Source organism: Bufo gargarizans, chromosome 2 (assembly GCF_014858855.1).
Source record: "Bufo gargarizans isolate SCDJY-AF-19 chromosome 2, ASM1485885v1, whole genome shotgun sequence".
NCBI classification, from domain to species: domain Eukaryota; kingdom Metazoa; phylum Chordata; class Amphibia; order Anura; family Bufonidae; genus Bufo; species Bufo gargarizans.
The window spans coordinates 652,282,216-652,300,155 of record NC_058081.1 but is presented as its reverse complement, the minus strand read 5'-3'; the positions used below and the strand labels follow the sequence as shown (position 1 = coordinate 652,300,155).

Sequence of the window (17,940 nt, the reverse complement as noted above, 5' to 3'; positions counted from 1 at the left end):
GACCCCCAGTGATCATACAGACAGACATATTGTATCAGACCCCGGTGATCATACAGACGGACAGATTGGATCAGACCCCCGGTGATCATACAGACAGACAGATTGGATCAGATCCCAGTGATCATACAGACGGCCATATTGGATCAGACCCCCGGTGATCATACAGACGGACAGATTGGATCAGACCCCCGGTGATCATACAGACAGACAGATTGGATCAGATCCCGGTGATCATACAGACGGCCATATTGGATCAGACCCGCGGTGATCATACAGACAGACAGATTGGATCAGACCCCCGGTGATCATACAGACAGACAGATTGGATCAGATCCCGGTGATCATACAGACGGCCATATTGGATCAGACCCCCGGTGATCATACAGACAGACAGATTGGATCAGATCCCGGTGATCATACAGACGGCCATATTGGATCAGACCCCGGTGATCATACAGAGGGCCATATTGGATCAGACCCCCGGTGATCATACAGACAGCCATATTGGATCAGACCCGCGGTGATCATACAGACAGCCATATTGGATCAGACCCCCGGTGATCATACAGACAGACAGATTGGATCAGATCCCGGTGATCATACAGACGGCCATATTGGATCAGACCCCCGGTGATCATACAGACACACAGATGGGATATTAACTATTAAGGCTACTTTCACATTTGTGACACTACGATCCAACCGCCAGAGAATGTTGGGAACGGGCCGGACACAAACCGAAGTATGCAGCGGTTTCTGTCCGGCCAATTCTTAGCATCTCTGCCAGACCCCATTACAGTTAAAGGGGCCGCCGGCCATTGTGGTTCCATCCGGCAGTGATACGGAGAATTGCTGCCGTAGATGTGGAATGACTATTTCCATTCAGTGTTATGGAATGACCTTCTCTGCCGTGAATAATGACTGGTCGCCCCCATCCTGAGGATCAGTGCCGGAACCAGCGTTCACCCCACCATACACACATTTCTGACGTGTCCCTTTAAATCTTGTGCCGTTTCCCCCTTGCGTAGTCCGCTATCTCTCGCCCGCTCTTCGGTTGTCAGGGGCTATGTGTGCGGCGGGCTCGCCTGTCACTCTTCCAGCTGAGAGCGTTGCTTTGGTCAGAGATTAGTCGCGGACAGCTCTTTCATTATGGTAATTCCTCCTGTCACTGGAGACAATTCATTTCCTTTACAGGAGAAAATTATATTATAACCTGGCTCAATGTCAATAAAGGCGCCACGTGGTCGGCCATAGCAGGCGCTAAACGACTTCATTACAGGCCGGAGAGATTAAACCAGAAGCGGCGGCGGCGGCGGCTGTGAGTTCAGCCGTTACCCCCCCTAAAGCTGCTGCTCTCAGTGCTGCCACCTGATGGCTGGGCGTGAAATGGAACCACAGCTCCGGGCACGGGTATGTAAATACTTTTCTGTGTTACATTGTTCCTCTGTTATCCCTCCTGGAAATGTACAGTCAGGTCCATAAATATTGGGACATGGACACAATTCTAACATTTTTGGCTCTATACACCACCACAATGGATGTGAGATGAAACGGACAAGATGTGCTGTACCTGCAGACTGTCAGCTTTACCTGCAGACTGTCAGCTTTACCTGCAGACTGTCAGCTGTACCTGCAGACTGTCAGCTTTACCTGCAGACTGTCAGCTTTACCTGCAGACTGTCAGCTTTACCTGCAGACTGTCAGCTGTACCTGCAGACTGTCAGCTTTACCTGCAGACTGTCAGCTTTACCTGCAGACTGTCAGCTGTACCTGCAGACTGTCAGCTTTACCTGCAGACTGTCAGCTTTACCCGCAGACTGTCAGCTTTACCCGCAGACTGTCAGCTTTACCCGCAGACTGTCAGCTGTACCCGCAGACTGTCAGCTTTACCCGCAGACTGTCAGCTTTACCCGCAGACTGTCAGCTGTACCCGCAGACTGTCAGCTTTACCTGCAGACTGTCAGCTGTACCTGCAGACTGTCAGCTTTACCTGCAGACTGTCAGCTGTACCTGCAGACTGTCAGCTTTACCTGCAGACTGTCAGCTTTACCTGCAGACTGTCAGCTTTACCCGCAGACTGTCACCTTTACCTGCAGACTGTCAGCTTTACCTGCAGACTGTCAGCTGTAATGTGAGGTATTTACATCCAGATCAGGTGAACGGTGCAGGAATTACAGCAGTTGCATCTGTGCCTCCCACTTGTTAAGGGACCAGAAGTAATGGGACAGAATAATAATCATAAATCAAACTGTCACTTTTTAATACTTGGTTGCGAATCCTTTGCAGTCAATTACAGCCTGAAGTCTGGAACGCATAGACATCCCCAGACGCTGGTCTCATCCCTGGTGATGCTCTGCCCGGCCTCTATCGAAATTGTCTTCAGCTCCTGCTTGTTCTTGGGGCATTTTCCCTTCAGTTTTGTCTTCAGCAAGTGAAATGCTCAATCGGATTCAGGTCCGGTGATTGACTCAGCCATTGCAGAACATTCCACTTCTTTCCCTTAAACTCTTTGGTTGCTTTTGCAGTCTGCTTTGGGTCATTGTCCATCTGCTCTGTGAAGCGCCATCCAATGAGTTCTGAAGCATTTGGCTGAATATGAGCAGATAATATTACCCGAAACACTTCAGAATTCCTCCTGCTGCTTTTGTCAGCAGTGACATCATCAATAAATACAAGAGAAGCAGTTCCATTGGCAGCCATACATGCCCACGCCATGACACTACCACCACCAGGCTTCACTGATGAGGTGGTATGATTAGGATCATGAGCAGCTCCTTTCCTTCTCCATGCTCTTCTCTTTCCATCACTCTGGTACAAGTTGATCTTGGTCTCATCTGTCCATAGGATGTTGTTCCAGAACTGTGAAGGCTTTTTTAGATGCCGTTTGGCAAACTCTAATCTGGCCTTCCTGTTTTTGAGGTTCACCAATGGTTTACATCTTGTGGTGAACCCTCTGTATTCACTCTGGTGAAGTCTTCTCCTGATTGCTGACTTTGACACACATACACCTACCTCCTGGAGAGTGTTCTTGATCTGGCCAACTGTTGTGAAGGGCGTTTTCTTCACCAGGGAAAGAATTCTTCCGTCATCCACCACAGTTTTCCGTGGTCTTCCGGGTCTTTTGGTGTTGCTGAGCTCACCGGTGCGTTCCTTCTTTTTAAGAATGTTCCAACAGTTGTTTTGGCCGCGCCTGATGTTTTTGCTATCTCTCTGATGGGTTTGTTGTGTTTTTTCAGCCTAATGATGGCTTCACTGATGGTGACAGCTCTTTGGATCTCATCTTGAGAGTTGACAGCAACAGATTCCAAATGCAAATATCAGACTGGAAATGACCTCTGGACCTTGTATCTGCTCATTGTAATTGGGATAATGAGGGAATAACACACACCGGCCATGGGACAGCCGAGAAGACAAGTGTCCCATTACTTCTGGTTCCTTAACAAGTGGGAGGCACAGATGCAAACTGCTGTAATTCCTGCACCGTTCACCTGATGTGGATGTAAATACCTCAGATTACAGCTGACAGTCTGCAGGTAAAGGTGACAGTCTGCAGGTAAAGCTGAGAGTCTGCAGGTAAAGCTGACAGTCTGCAGGTAAAGCTGACAGTCTGCAGGTAAAGCCGACAGTCTGCAGGTAAAGCTGACAGTCTGCGGGTAAAGCTGACAGTCTGCGGGTAAAGGTGACAGTCTGCGGGTAAAGCTGACAGTCTGCAGGTAAAGCTGACAGTCTGCAGGTAAAGCTGACAGTCTGCAGGTAAAGCTGACAGTCTGCGGGTAAAGCCGACAGTCTGCAGGTAAAGCCGACAGTCTGCAGGTAAAGCCGACAGTCTGCGGGTAAAGGTGACAGTCTGCGGGTAAAGCTGACAGTCTGCGGGTAAAGCTGACAGTCTGCGGGTAAAGGTGACAGTCTGCGGGTAAAGCTGACAGTCTGCAGGTAAAGCTGACAGTCTGCAGATAAAGGTGACAGTCTGCAGGTAAAGGTGACAGTCTGCAGGTAAAGCTGACAGTCTGCGGGTAAAGCTGACAGTCTGCGGGTAAAGCTGACAGTCTGCAGGTAAAGCTGACAGTCTGCAGGTAAAGGTGACAGTCTGCAGGTAAAGGTGACAGTCTGCAGGTAAAGCTGACAGTCTGCAGGTAAAGGTGACAGTCTGCAGGTAAAGCTGACAGTCTGCAGGTAAAGCTGACAGTCTGCAGGTAAAGCTGACAGTCTGCGGGTAAAGCTGACAGTCTGCGGGTAAAGCTGACAGTCTGCGGGTAAAGCTGACAGTCTGCAGATAAAGGTGACAGTCTGCGGGTAAAGGTGACAGTCTGCGGGTAAAGCTGACAGTCTGCGGGTAAAGCTGACAGTCTGCGGGTAAAGCTGACAGTCTGCAGGTAAATCTGACAGTCTGCGGGTAAAGCTGACAGTCTGCGGGTAAATCTGACAGTCTGCAGGGAAAGCTGACAGTCTGCAGGTAAAGGTGACAGTCTGCAGGTAAAGCACATCTTGTTCGTGTCATCTCACATCCATTGTGGTGGTGTATAGAGGCAGGAATGTTACATTGTGTCCATGTCCCGATATTTATGGACCTGACTGTATCACTAAATTGACACACGGGTGTCACCTCTGGTTTCTCGATTGAGCGTGTTCCCTACACAGTGGCAAGCTGGGCAGAGAAGATGGCGTCTGTTCAGCGCGGTGCCGATGGATTCTTCTCTGAGCACCAAAGATCATCTCCTTTATATCTGAAGTTTTATCTCCTTGGAGCTCGTCTGCTTTTCGCCTTTAGCGTGTGCGCGCCGCCCCCCGCCTCCCCCCCCTTTCCTCCCGACCGCAGTCTCGAACGCTTTCATATTTCTGGATTCGGAATAGGCTGAGGAGAATGTTCTTGACGCCAGGGTTGAACGCGCCCTACAGGTAAGCAGTGGTCGTCCGTGAAAGGCGCAAAAACAACAAAAAGACGCCCAAGAGAAACAGTGGAAATGAGAGGTGGAGGATTACACGGATAAAATAATTATGAGCCGGAGATTACGCTCGGCGCTCCCCGGGCAGATGCCGCTTGCCTGTAATTATTTTACATCTGCCGGACACCCGCTGATAATGGCCACTTACCTATTCCTTCATATGATGAGTATAAAAGCTCAGACCGACTGAGTCTAACAATACGTGGTGTACACAAGCGCCACGCTTAAGGCAGGAGCGACCGTGTGAGACATGACCCCGGCCGGTACAGAAAGCAATGATCGGATTGCCTTTGATTTCTTTTTACCTGAAGAAAATGCTTAACAAAAATACTTCAAAGCTTCCATAGGATTAGAGAACGTTACAGGCCCCAAAGCCTGAGGCTGCACTACTAACATACGAAGCAGGGTGTGTTACATGGCTGGGGCGAGTCCTCCAAAGCAGGAGCCTCCAGGGTCCAGAGTGGGGACCTACGGCCAGGGGAGTCCCCGTGAGACGCCCCTTTAGCTGTAGGAATCCATATTTCCTCCTTCGTATATTCTGGTGCCGCCTCGTTATATATTCCGTATAAAGTTCTCGTGCAGGTTATGGCGCCGGCCGCTGAACTTCCCTTTTAGCGCTGAGATTTCAGTCATATATTCTCTTTGTGCTTGCGGTAAAGTCGGCAGCAGATGGGGTTAAGACAGAAACTAATGGCACCGAGAGCATTACATTCCCAGTGTGAGTGCACGCTGCAAGCAATGGGGGGCTAATAGCATCTATATCCACAAATTAATATAATTGTGTCTGAGTAATCCTGCGCACGCGCCTGATAACGCCCCCTCTGCCCGTGTATTATCGCCACCCTATACTATGGCTCATCTCCAGGTTTTCTTATTTTTGTGACAGACTGACAATACATTGCTTCTTGTTAACCCTATCACCCACCTGTCCCAGTGCCCCACTTCCCTCCTCCAGCCTGCCCAGTCTCCTGCACAGCGGGTTACAACAGCAAACTGACACACACCAATGACATCATCCCACCAGGGTATTGGTGGAACACTACCTATTTGGGTTTGTTACCAGTGTCGCAGGTGACCGGCTGTACAACTCTGCATCAACCCTGCTAAACTCTTAAACTCTGCTGTGCCAGCCTCCAGTAACTCTGCTACAATTCTGCTGCACTCTACGGCATCGGCCTCCAGTAAACTCTGCTACAGTTCTGCTACACTCTGCTGTATCAGCCTCCAGTAACTCTGCTACAGTTCTGCTACACTCTGCTGTATCAGCCTCCAGTAACTCTGCTACAGTTCTGCTACACTCTGCTGTATCAGCCTCCAGTAACTCTGCTACAGTTCTGCTACACTCTGCTGTATCAGCCTCCAGTAACTCTGCTACACTCTACGGCATCGGCCTCCAGTAAACTCTGCTACAGTTCTGCTACACTCTGCTGTATCAGCCTCCAGTAACTCTGCTACAGTTCTGCTACACTCTGCTGTATCAGCCTCCAGTAACTCTGCTACACTCTACGGCATCAGCCTCCAGTAAACTCTGCTACATTCTGCTGTATCAGCCTCCAGTAACTCTGCTACAGTTCTGCTACACTCTGCTGTATCAGCCTCCAGTAAACTCTGCTACAGTTCTGCTACACTCTGCTGTATCAGCCTCCAGTAACTCTGCTACAGTTCTGCTACACTCTGCTGTATCAGCCTCCAGTAACTCTGCTACACTCTACGGCATCAGCCTCCAGTAAACTCTGCTACATTCTGCTGTATCAGCCTCCAGTAACTCTGCTACAGTTCTGCTACACTCTGCTGTATCAGCCTCCAGTAAACTCTGCTACAGTTCTGCTACACTCTGCTGTATCAGCCTCCAGTAACTCTGCTACAGTTCTGCTACACTCTGCTGTATCAGCCTCCAGTAACTCTGCTACACTCTACGGCATCAGCCTCCAGTAAACTCTGCTACAGTTCTGCTACATTCTGCTGTATCAGCCTCCAGTAACTCTGCTACAGTTCTGCTACACTCTGCTGTATCAGCCTCCAGTAAACTCTGCTACAGTTCTGCTACACTCTGCTACAGTTCTGCTACACTCTGCTGTATCAGCCTTCATTAACTCTGCTACACTTTGTGGCATCAGCCTCCAGTAACTCTGCTACAGTTCTGCTACACTCTGCTGTATCAGCCTCCAGTAACTCTGCTACACTCTGCGGCATCAGCCTCCAGTAACTCTGCTACAGTTCTGCTACACTCTGCTGTATCAGCCTCCAGTAACTCTGCTACACTCTACGGCATCAGCCTCCAGTAAACTCTGCTACAGTTCTGCTACATTCTGCTGTATCAGCCTCCAGTAACTCTGCTACAGTTCTGCTACACTCTGCTGTATCAGCCTCCAGTAAACCCTGCTACAGTTCTGCTACACTCTGCTGTATCAGCCTTCATTAACTCTGCTACACTTTGTGGCATCAGCCTCCAGTAACTCTGCTACAGTTCTGCTACACTCTGCTGTATCAGCCTCCAGTAACTCTGCTACACTCTGCTGTATCAGCCTCCAGTAACTCTGCTACACTCTGCGGCATCAGCCTCCAGTAACTCTGCTACAGTTCTGCTACACTCTGCTGTATCAGCCTCCAGTAACTCTGCTACAGTTCTGCTACACTCTGCTGTATCAGCCTCCAGTAACTCTGCTACAGTTCTGCTACACTCTGCTGTATCAGCCTCCAGTAACTCTGCTACACTCTACGGCATCAGCCTCCAGTAAACTCTGCTACAGTTCTGCTGTATCAGCCTCCAGTAACTCTGCTACAGTTCTGCTACACTCTGCTGTATCAGCCTCCAGTAAACTCTGCTACAGTTCTGCTACACTCTCTCTGCTGTATCAGCCTTCATTAACTCTGCTACACTTTGTGGCATCAGCCTCCAGTAACTCTGCTACAGTTCTGCTACACTCTGCTGTATCAGCCTCCAGTAACTCTGCTACACTCTGCGGCATCAGCCTCCAGTAACTCTGCTACAGTTCTGCTACACTCTGCTGTATCAGCCTCCAGTAACTCTGCTACACTCTACGGCATCAGCCTCCAGTAAACTCTGCTACAGTTCTGCTACATTCTGCTGTATCAGCCTCCAGTAACTCTGCTACAGTTCTGCTACACTCTGCTGTATCAGCCTCCAGTAAACTCTGCTACAGTTCTGCTACACTCTGCTGTATCAGCCTTCATTAACTCTGCTACACTTTGTGGCATCAGCCTCCAGTAACTCTGCTACAGTTCTGCTACACTCTGCTGTATCAGCCTCCAGTAACTCTGCTACACTCTGCGGCATCAGCCTCCAGTAACTCTGCTACAGTTCTGCTACACTCTGCTGTATCAGCCTCCAGTAACTCTGCTACAGTTCTTCTACAATATGCAGCATCAGCCTCCAGTAACTCTGCTACACTCTGCGGCATCAGCCTCCAGTAACTCTGCTACACTTTGTGGCATCAGCCTCCAGTAACTCTGCTACACTTTGCGGCATCAGCCTCCAGTAACTCTGCTACTATTCTGCTGCATCAGTACTCTAGAGTAACTCTGCTACTACTCTGATACACTATGCGGCATCAGCCTCCAGTAACTCTGCTGCATCAATCTCCAGTAACTCTGCTACTACTATGCCACACTCTGTGGCATCGGCCTCCAGTAACTCTGCTACAATTCTGCTACACTCTGCGGCATCAGCCTCCAGGAAATCTCCTACAATTCTGCTGCATCAGTCTCTAGTAACTCTGCGGCATCAGCTTCCAGTAACTATGCTACTATACTCGCACATTCTGCTATATCAGCTTCCAGTAACTCTGCTACACTCAGCGACATCAGCCTCTAGTAACTCTGCTATAACGCTGATACATCAGTCTCCAGTAACTCTGCTACATCAGCTTCCAGTAACTCTGCTACAATTCTGCTGCACTCTGCTGTACCAGACTCCAGTAACTCTGCTAAAGTTCTGCTACACTCTACTGCATCAGCCTCCAGTAACTCTGCTACAATTCTACTATACTCTGTGGCATCAGCCTCCAGTAACTCTGCTACTATTCTGCTACACTCTGCAGCATCAGCCTCCAGTACCTCTCTGCTACAGTTCGGCTACACTCTGCAGCATCAGCCTCCAGTAACTCTGCTACAATTCTGCTGCATCAGTCTCTAATAACTCTGCTATTATTCTGCTACACTCTGCGGCATCAGCTTCCAGTAACTCTGCTACAATTCTGCTGCATCAGTCTCTAGTAACTCTGCTACAATTCTGCTACACTCTGCGGCATCAGCCTCCAGGAAATCTCCTACAATTCTGCTGCATCAGTCTCTAGTAACTCTGCGGCATCAGCTTCCAGTAACTATGCTACTATACTCGCACATTCTGCTATATCAGCTTCCAGTAACTCTGCTACACTCAGTGACATCAGTCTCCAGTAACTCTGCTACATCAGCTTCCAGTAACTCTGCTACAATTCTGCTACACTCTGCTGTACCAGCCTCCAGTAACTCTGCTAAAGTTCTGCTACACTCTACTGCATCAGCCTCCAGTAACTCTGCTACAATTCTACAATACTCTGTGGCATCAGCCTCCAGTAACTCTGCTACTATTCTGCTACACTCTGCTGTATCAGCCTCCAGTAACTCTGCTACAGTTCTGCTACACTCTGCAGCATCAGCCTCCAGTACCTCTCTGCTACAGTTCGGCTACACTCTGCAGCATCAGCCTCCAGTAACTCTGCTACACTCTGCGACATCAGCCTCCAGTAACTCTGCTACAATTCTGCTGCATCAGTCTCTAATAACTCTGCTACTATTCTGCTACACTCTGCTGCATCAGCTTCCAGTTACTCTGCTACTATTCTGCCACATTCTGCTCCATAAGATTCCAGTAACTCTGCTACTATTCTGCTACACTCTGCGGCATCAGCTTCCAGTTACTCTGCTACTATTCTGCCACATTCTGCTCCATAAGATTCCAGTAACTCTGCTACTATTCTGCCACATCATCTTCCAGTAACTCTGCTTCACTCAGCAACATCAGCCTCTAGTAACTCTGCTACAACGCTGATACATCAGTCTGCAGTAACTCTACTACAACTCTGCTACACTCTGCGACATCAGCTTCCAGTAACTCTGCTACACTCAGTGACATCATCCTTTAGTAACTTTGCTACAATGCTGCTAAATCTACTTCTAGTTACTCTACTCTGATACATCAATTCTATTACATTGGTCTCCAGGTAACTCCACTGCATCAACTCTGCTACATCAGTCTTCAATTCAACTCTGCTGCAGCTCTGCTCCACCACACCAGGTCACCCACCCTCTACACTGGTTCTTCTGCATATCCGAGGTGAGAACATAACAAACCGATGGCTAGGGAATGCATGCCCCTTTAATTTAAGACAATATTTAGACTCCATGTTTTATTGTCAGGCCCAAATTAGATGGGGGGGCCTATTGGACTTGTGCCCTGGAGCCTCCACCACCCACCCTGCCTGATGGCCGTTCAGTGATCCTGTTTGGTTCTATCAGTCACTAAGACCTCAGGGCAGATGGGCACCTGTATGCTCAGCCACCTCTTGTATATGTGGATTCACTTGAGGTTCTTGTAGGGTCCTGGTTCCAGAAGAGGGATAGGGGCTTCCACCAACCTTAATCAGACACCGGTGATTGGAATTGATCTGTACTGGTATGGAGATAAGTCACACGGTGGGTCATAAGAGGCCAGAGGACCAGTCACAGACTGAGTGGTGGATCTGAGCTCGGACCTCCAGCAGGAATGTTTTTGGAAGGTGGATCACATGATTATTATAACTTGTAAATTATAATGACGTGGGAATGATATGATCTTTTCAGATCCATCAGGAGGAGGATAAAAGACTCATCTATTCTATTCAGTGACTGCAGTCATTGTAAATGCAAAATCTTGGGACGGGAGGCTCCTCGTGGGAGGGGCTTCTGCAGTTCGGGGCCAATATTGCAACTGACCTTTGTTTTTTTAATGGGGTTATCCAGTTTCACATGGGTAACTCTTGATAGAACTGTCATGTACTTACCTATCCGCTCTCCTGCAACAAGTCCGCCCGCACTATTACTGCACTGCCGGCGTCGCCCTATCACAGTGGCAACCAGCCCTGCTGACAGTGGAGCTGGTCGGCCTATCAGGGAGCAAAAGGCTGTGCTTCCTGGAGGTGGGGTATGAGGCAGTGCTGGCCACAATTGCCTGTGATTTGGACTTCTTGCCTCACAAGCTTAGGCCTCATGCACACGACCGTTGTTGTGTTCCGTTCCGCAAAATGGGGTTCCGTTGTTCTGTGATCCGTTTCCGTTTCCGTGTGTCCTTCTTTATTTTTGGAGGATCACCAGACATGAGGGAAAGTAAAGTGAAGTCTAAGTGAAGTTTGCCATGCAAATGTTAGGAAAAAAACGGACGCGGACGACAATCTTTTGTGCCTCCGCGTTTTTTCACGGTCCCGTTGACTTGAATGGGTCCACGAACCGTTTTCCGTGAAAAAAATAGGACAGGTTATATTTTTTGGACGGACTGGAACCAGGGATCACGGACGCGGATGACAAATGGTGCATTAGCCGAGTTTTCAACTGACCCATTGAAAGTCAATGGGTCCGCAGAAAATCACGACAAACGGAACAACGGACACGGAATGAAACAACGGTCGTGTGCATGAGGCCTTAGTTTGTGTTTCATGTGGATTCCTGGACTTCTGCCTGTTAGAGACTTTGCCTCTGACTGCTGATTCTGACATTTCCTCCTGGTTTCGACCCTGCTTGCGTTTGCTTCTTCCTTGGTTTTCACGGTATATTCTCTGGTTTTGACTCGGCCTGTCTAACTTCTCCTTTTGTGCCCACTAGTGGGTCCTGCGCACTTAGTCGGGTCAGGGATCATCGCCCAGTTGGGGCTGCCGTTTAGGGTGAATTGTCCAAGTAGATAGGGACAGTGGTGTGGGTGAAGGTCAGGTCTGCAATGGTCAAAGTCTGCAAGTGTGATATAAGCATTCAAAGACCTCCAGTGAGAGGATCCCTGTCGTGCTCTGCCCCTCAGGATCGGCATTAGGTGTGATATAAGCATTCAAAGACCTCCAGTGAGAGGATCCCTGTCATGCTCTGCCCCTCAGGATCTGCATTAGGTGTGATATAAGCATTCAAAGACCTCCAGTGAGAGGATCCCTGTCGTGCTCTGCCCCTCAGGATCTGCATTAGGTGTGATATAAGCATTCAAAGACCTCCAGTGAGAGGATCCATGTCATGCTCTGCCCCTCAGGATCGGCATTAGGTGTGATATAAGCATTCAAAGACCTCCAGTGAGAGGATCCCTGTCATGCTCTGCCCCTCAGGATCGGCATTAGGTGTGATATAAGCATTCAAAGACCTCCAGTGAGAGGATCCCTGTCGTGCTCTGCCCCTCAGGATCGGCATTAGGTGTGATATAAGCATTCAAAGACCTCCAGTGAGAGGATCCCTGTCGTGCTCTGCCCCTCAGGATCGGCATTAGGTGTGATACAATGTATCTCTTCTGCCCAGAGTGTTCCTTTGAATATAATCACATTGTAGCTCATACCTCAGTCCCCCGCCTCACCCATAGGCCTCTAGCACACAAACGTATTTTCATTCTGTTTAGTTTTTTTTTAGGGACCATATACGGAACCATTAATTTCAATGGGTCCGCAAAAAAAACAGAAGTTACTCCGTGTGCATTCCGTTTCCATTCCGCTAAAATATAGACCATGTCCTATTATTGTCCGCATTGCGGATAAGGATAGCACTGTTCTATTAGGGGCCGGCTGTTCCGTAAAATACATACAGTCGTGTGTAAGAGGCCATATACTGTACATACACTAGTTTACAGGAAGCCACTGAAGGATGTTCTGAGAAGCTGAGGAAACTGAAGTACCTGGAGGAACTGCACAGGAAACGACCTGACGTCGCTGTCTCTGGAAAGTCCAGTAGTTTGCTTCTGGTTATTCTTTGTGGAATTTCCCTACATTCTATCTTCACATGATGTCAACCTCTTCTTCAGATGCCTCGTCCAGGAGCCAAGAACCTGACATAACCACAGGCTGTGGCTACGGGTCCCTGGAGGTGCAGGAGCCGGGCCCCAAACAGCTCCTCCACCACGCACAGGTTCCTGAATCTGGCATTTTGGTACAGAGCCTTCCTTGTGACCTAAGATGTGCACCCTGAGGCGGCACCGAGGGACTGCACCACGCTGACAGAGCGCAGCGGTTTTTAATGGTGTTCACCGCGCAGCATAAACCACCTGATGACGTCATTCTGCCGCTCAGCGCGATTTTACCAATAAAAATGTATTTATTTATGTGTTTTACTACTTTGAAATAAAAATCTAAAATACTTTAAAAATAATAATTTTGGGTCACCATAAGGATAACTTAAAAAAATATATATTTTTCAATTTTCATTGGTATCATTTGGGGACACATGCAACTTTTTGATCACTTTTTACTACATTTCTTGGGAGGAAGAGGAACAATATACACAGATTCAGTTTTTTATTTTTTTTTACGGATGAATCTTTATCTTTTATGTGTGTCAATTTTTTGGTCCCACGTGGGGACTTGCACACACGATGAACGGTCAGTGTATCACGTGTGTTTCACACAGGAAGGCGCCTATTAAACCCTGCTTCTGTACACATGGCAGACCCAGAGGTCATTGTCAGGCCCCATAGAAGCCAATGGCATAGTATGTGCGGGGGTGCAGCGTGCTTGTGGGGATACTGACCGGGGCATCTAAGAGGTTGACCCCTACGCGACCTCTGCTGTATACACAGGGCCGACCTTAGGTGTTCAGGCGCCCTGTGCGAGCTAACCTTGTGGGAGACACACACACACACACAGGGAGAGACACAGGGACGGACACACACACAGGGAGAGACACACACACACAGGGAGAGACACAGGGACGGACACACACACAGGGAGAGACACACAGACACAGGGAGAGACACACACACAGGGAGAGACACACACACAGGGAGAGACACACACACAGGAGAGACACACACACAGGGAGAGACACACACAGGGAGACACCACACACACACACACAGGGAGAGACACACACACACACAGGGAGAGACACACACACAGGGAGAGACACACACACAGGGAGAGACACACACACAGGGAGAGACACAGGGACGGACACACACACAGGGAGAGACACACACACACAGGGAGAGACACACACACAGGGAGAGACACACACAGGGAGAGACACACACAGGGGGACACACACACACAGGGAGAGACACAGGGACGGACACACACACAGGGAGAGACACACACACACAGGGAGAGACACAGGGACGGACACACACACAGGGAGAGACACACACACACAGGGAGAGACACAGGGACGGACACACACACAGGGAGAGACACACACACACACAGGGAGAGACACACACACAGGGAGAGACACACACACACACAGGGAGAGACACACACACAGGGAGAGACACACACAGGGGATACACACACACAGGGAGAGACACACACACACAGGGAGAGACACACAGACACAGGGAGAGACACACACACAGGGAGAGACACACACACAGGGAGAGACACACACACACAGGGACGGACACACACACAGGGAGAGACACACACAGGGAGAGACACACACAGGGAGAGACAGACACACAGGGAGAGACACACACAGGGAGACACACACACACAGGGGGAGACACACACACAGGGAGAGACACACACACAGGGACGGACACACACACACAGGGACGGACACACACACACAGGGACGGACACACACAGGGACGGACACACACAGGGACGGACACACACACACACACAGGGACAGACACACACACATACATATGATAAATATGATCACAGTACAGTTCCTGCCTGTCTGCTTTGGTATAGCTGGGTATAGCTGGGCTATGCCAGGCTTTAGCAGAGTGGGCACAGGACAGTGGACACAGGGCACGATATGTATGCAAGCACAGCTGAGCGAGTGCAGTGCAAGCGCCCGCATACACATTGCTCCTCCTGCCTGTCATACCCCCCCCCCCACCCAGCATTTTGGGGGGCATTAGGGGTTGGATGATGCAGAGTGTGCACATAGCCACCAATCATATCCCCCCCTCCTAAAGGTAACTGATGTGCTGGGGGAGAGGAATATGATTGGTGACTATGTGCACACTCAACATCAGCAGCAAGGAGTTAAAGTCCAATCCTTAATGTCCCCCAAAATCCCTGGGGGGGGGGGGGGGGGGTTGATGTAGTAGCAGGAAAGCACACTGTCCCCCTGAGTCCTCTCTGAGCCCCCCCCCCTCCCCCATTGCACACTTCTCCCACTCCATGGGCCAGTGGGCTGGCAGCAGCACCCCCCCCATGGCACATTTCTGCCCCCCCCCAGCCCCCATGGCACATCTCTGCCCCCCCAGCCCCCAGGGCACATTTCTGCCCCCCCAGCCCCCATGGCACATTTCTGCCCCCCCAGCCCCCATGGCACATTTCTGCCCCCCCCCCAGGGCACATGGCACATTTCTGCCCCCCCTAGGGCACATGGCACATTTCTGCCCCCCCAGCCCCCATTGCACATTTCTGCCCCCCCAGGGCACATTTCTGCCCCCCCCAGGGCACATGGCACATTTCTGCCCCCCCATGGCACATTTCTGCCCCCCCCCAGCCCCCATGGCACATTTCTGCCCCCCCCAGCCCCCATGGCACATTTCTGCCCCCCCCCCAGCCCTCATGGCACATTTCTGCCCCCCCCCAGCCCTCATGGCACATTTCTGCCCCCCCCAGCCCTCATGGCACATTTCTGCCCCCCCAGCCCCCATGGCACATTTCTGCCCCCCCCCGGGCACATTTCTGCCCCCAGGGCCACATTTCTGCCCCCCAGCCCCCAGGGCACATTTCTGCCCCCCCCCCAGGGCACCTACTTGTTCTTTTGCTGTGCCTGTGTAGATTGCAGTGCTGCTTCCTTGCCGTGGCTGCTGGCTGGCGCTCGGGCGCGCTCCGTCTTCTCTCTGGGGGCGGAGCTCAGTGGCAACGTCAAGGGAAGACGTGCCTGTGCGGCAGCTACGCTCCAGCAGCCACTGGTCTGCTCTCTTAAAGAGACAGGCAGGCCAGCCAGGCAGCAGAGCGGAGCTCAGAGCGTCCGCAGGCCCTGCTCCCTTCTCACTCCTCAATTGTCCGGACCGTGCGCTTTGAGCGCTGTGTTAGTCGGCCGCCCGCAGACAGTCGCAGAATAATCGTGAGTAGAGTAGAGACTTAGTTCACAGCGGGCTGTCGGCCGCCCGGCGCCCCTGTTGCTATGGCGCCCTGTACGGCCGCACACCCCAAAGGCCGGCCCTGTGTATACAGTACAGACCAAAAGTTTGGACACACCTTCTCATTCAATGAGTTTTCTTTATTTTCATGACTATGAAAATTGTAGATTCACACTGAAGGCATCAAAACTATGAATTAACACATGTGGAATTATATACATAACAAAAAAGTGTGAAACAACTGAAAATATGTCATATTCTAGGTTCTTCACAGTAGCCGCCTTTTGCTTTGATTACTGCTTTGCACACTCTTGGCATTGTCTTGATGAGCTTCAAGAGGTAGTCACCTGAAATGGTCTTCACTTCACAGGTGTGCCCTGTCAGGTGTAATAAGTGGGATTTCTTGCCTTATAAATGGGGTTGGGACCATCAGTTGCGTTGTGGAGAAGTCAGGTGGATACACAGCTGATAGTCCTACTGAATAGACTGTTAGAATTTGTATTATGGCAAGAAAAAAGCATCTAAGTAAAGAAAAGCGAGTGGCCATCATTACTTTAAGAAATGAAGGTCAGTCAGTCCGAAAAATTGGGAAAACTTTGAAAGTGTCCCCAAGTGCAGTCACAAAAACCATCAAGCGCTACAAAGAAACTGGCTCACATGCGGACCACCCCAGGAAAGGAAGACCAAGAGTCACCTCTGCTGCGGAGGATAAGTTCATCCGAGTCACCAGCCTCAGAAATCGCAGGTTAACAGCAGCTCAGATTAGAGACCAGGTCAATGCCACACAGAGTTCTAGCCGCAGACACATCTCTAGAACAACTGGTAAGAGGAGACTGTGTGAATCAGGCCTTCATGGTAGAATATCTGCTAGGAAACCACTGCTAAGGACAGGCAACAAGCAGAAGAGACTTGTTTGGGCTAAAGAACACAAGGAATGGACATTAGACCAGTGGAAATCTGTGCTTTGGTCTGATGAGTCAAAATTTTAGATCTTTGGTTCCAACCACCGTGTCTTTGTGCGACGCAGAAAAGGTGAACGGATGGACTCTACATGCCTGGTTCCCACCGTGAAGCATGGAGGAGGCGGTGTGATGGTGTGGGGGTGCTTTGCTGGTGACACTGTTGGGGATTTATTCAAAATTGAAGGCATCCTGAACCAGCATGGCTACCACAGCATCTTGCAGCGGCATGCTATTCCATCCGGTTTGCGTTTAGTTGGACCATCATTTATTTTTCAACAGGACAATGACCCCAAACACACCTCCAGGCTGTGTAAGGACTATTTGACCATGAAGGGGAGTGATGGGATGCTGCGCTAGATGACCTGGCCTCCACAGTCACCGGACCTGAACCCAATCGAGATGGTTTGGGGTGAGCTGGACCGCAGAGTGAAGGCAAAAGGGCCAACAAGTGCTGAGCATCTCTGGGAACTCCTTCAAGACTGTTGGAAGACCATTCCAGGTGACTACCTCTTGAAGCTCATCAAGAGAATGCCAAGAGTGTGCAAAGCAGTAATCAAAGCAAAAGGTGGCTACTTTGAAGAACCTAGAATATGACATATTTTCAGTTGTTTCACAGTTTTTTGTTATGTATATAATTCCACATGTGTTAATTCATAGTTTTGATGCCTTCAGTGTGAATCTACAATTGTCATAGTGTCACGGAATGTGTACAGGTAACAAGGCAAAGCAACATGTATAAACGACTCGCTGGATCCAAAAACTAAGGAAC

General features: G+C 49.9%; 1 protein-coding gene across 1 annotated transcript; it reads right to left on the bottom strand.

Annotated features, from left to right (window-relative positions):
• Nucleotides 1–13,897: 13,897 nt before the first annotated feature.
• On the bottom strand, nt 13,898–14,645 carry LOC122929159 (keratin-associated protein 5-1-like; the record flags this gene model as incomplete). Its single annotated transcript, XM_044282669.1, has 2 exons — nt 13,898–14,420; nt 14,590–14,645. Coding segments are annotated over 2 exons (579 nt in total), but the record flags the coding sequence as incomplete, so codon positions are not given.
• Between the last annotated feature and the right edge of the window lie 3,295 nt (nt 14,646–17,940).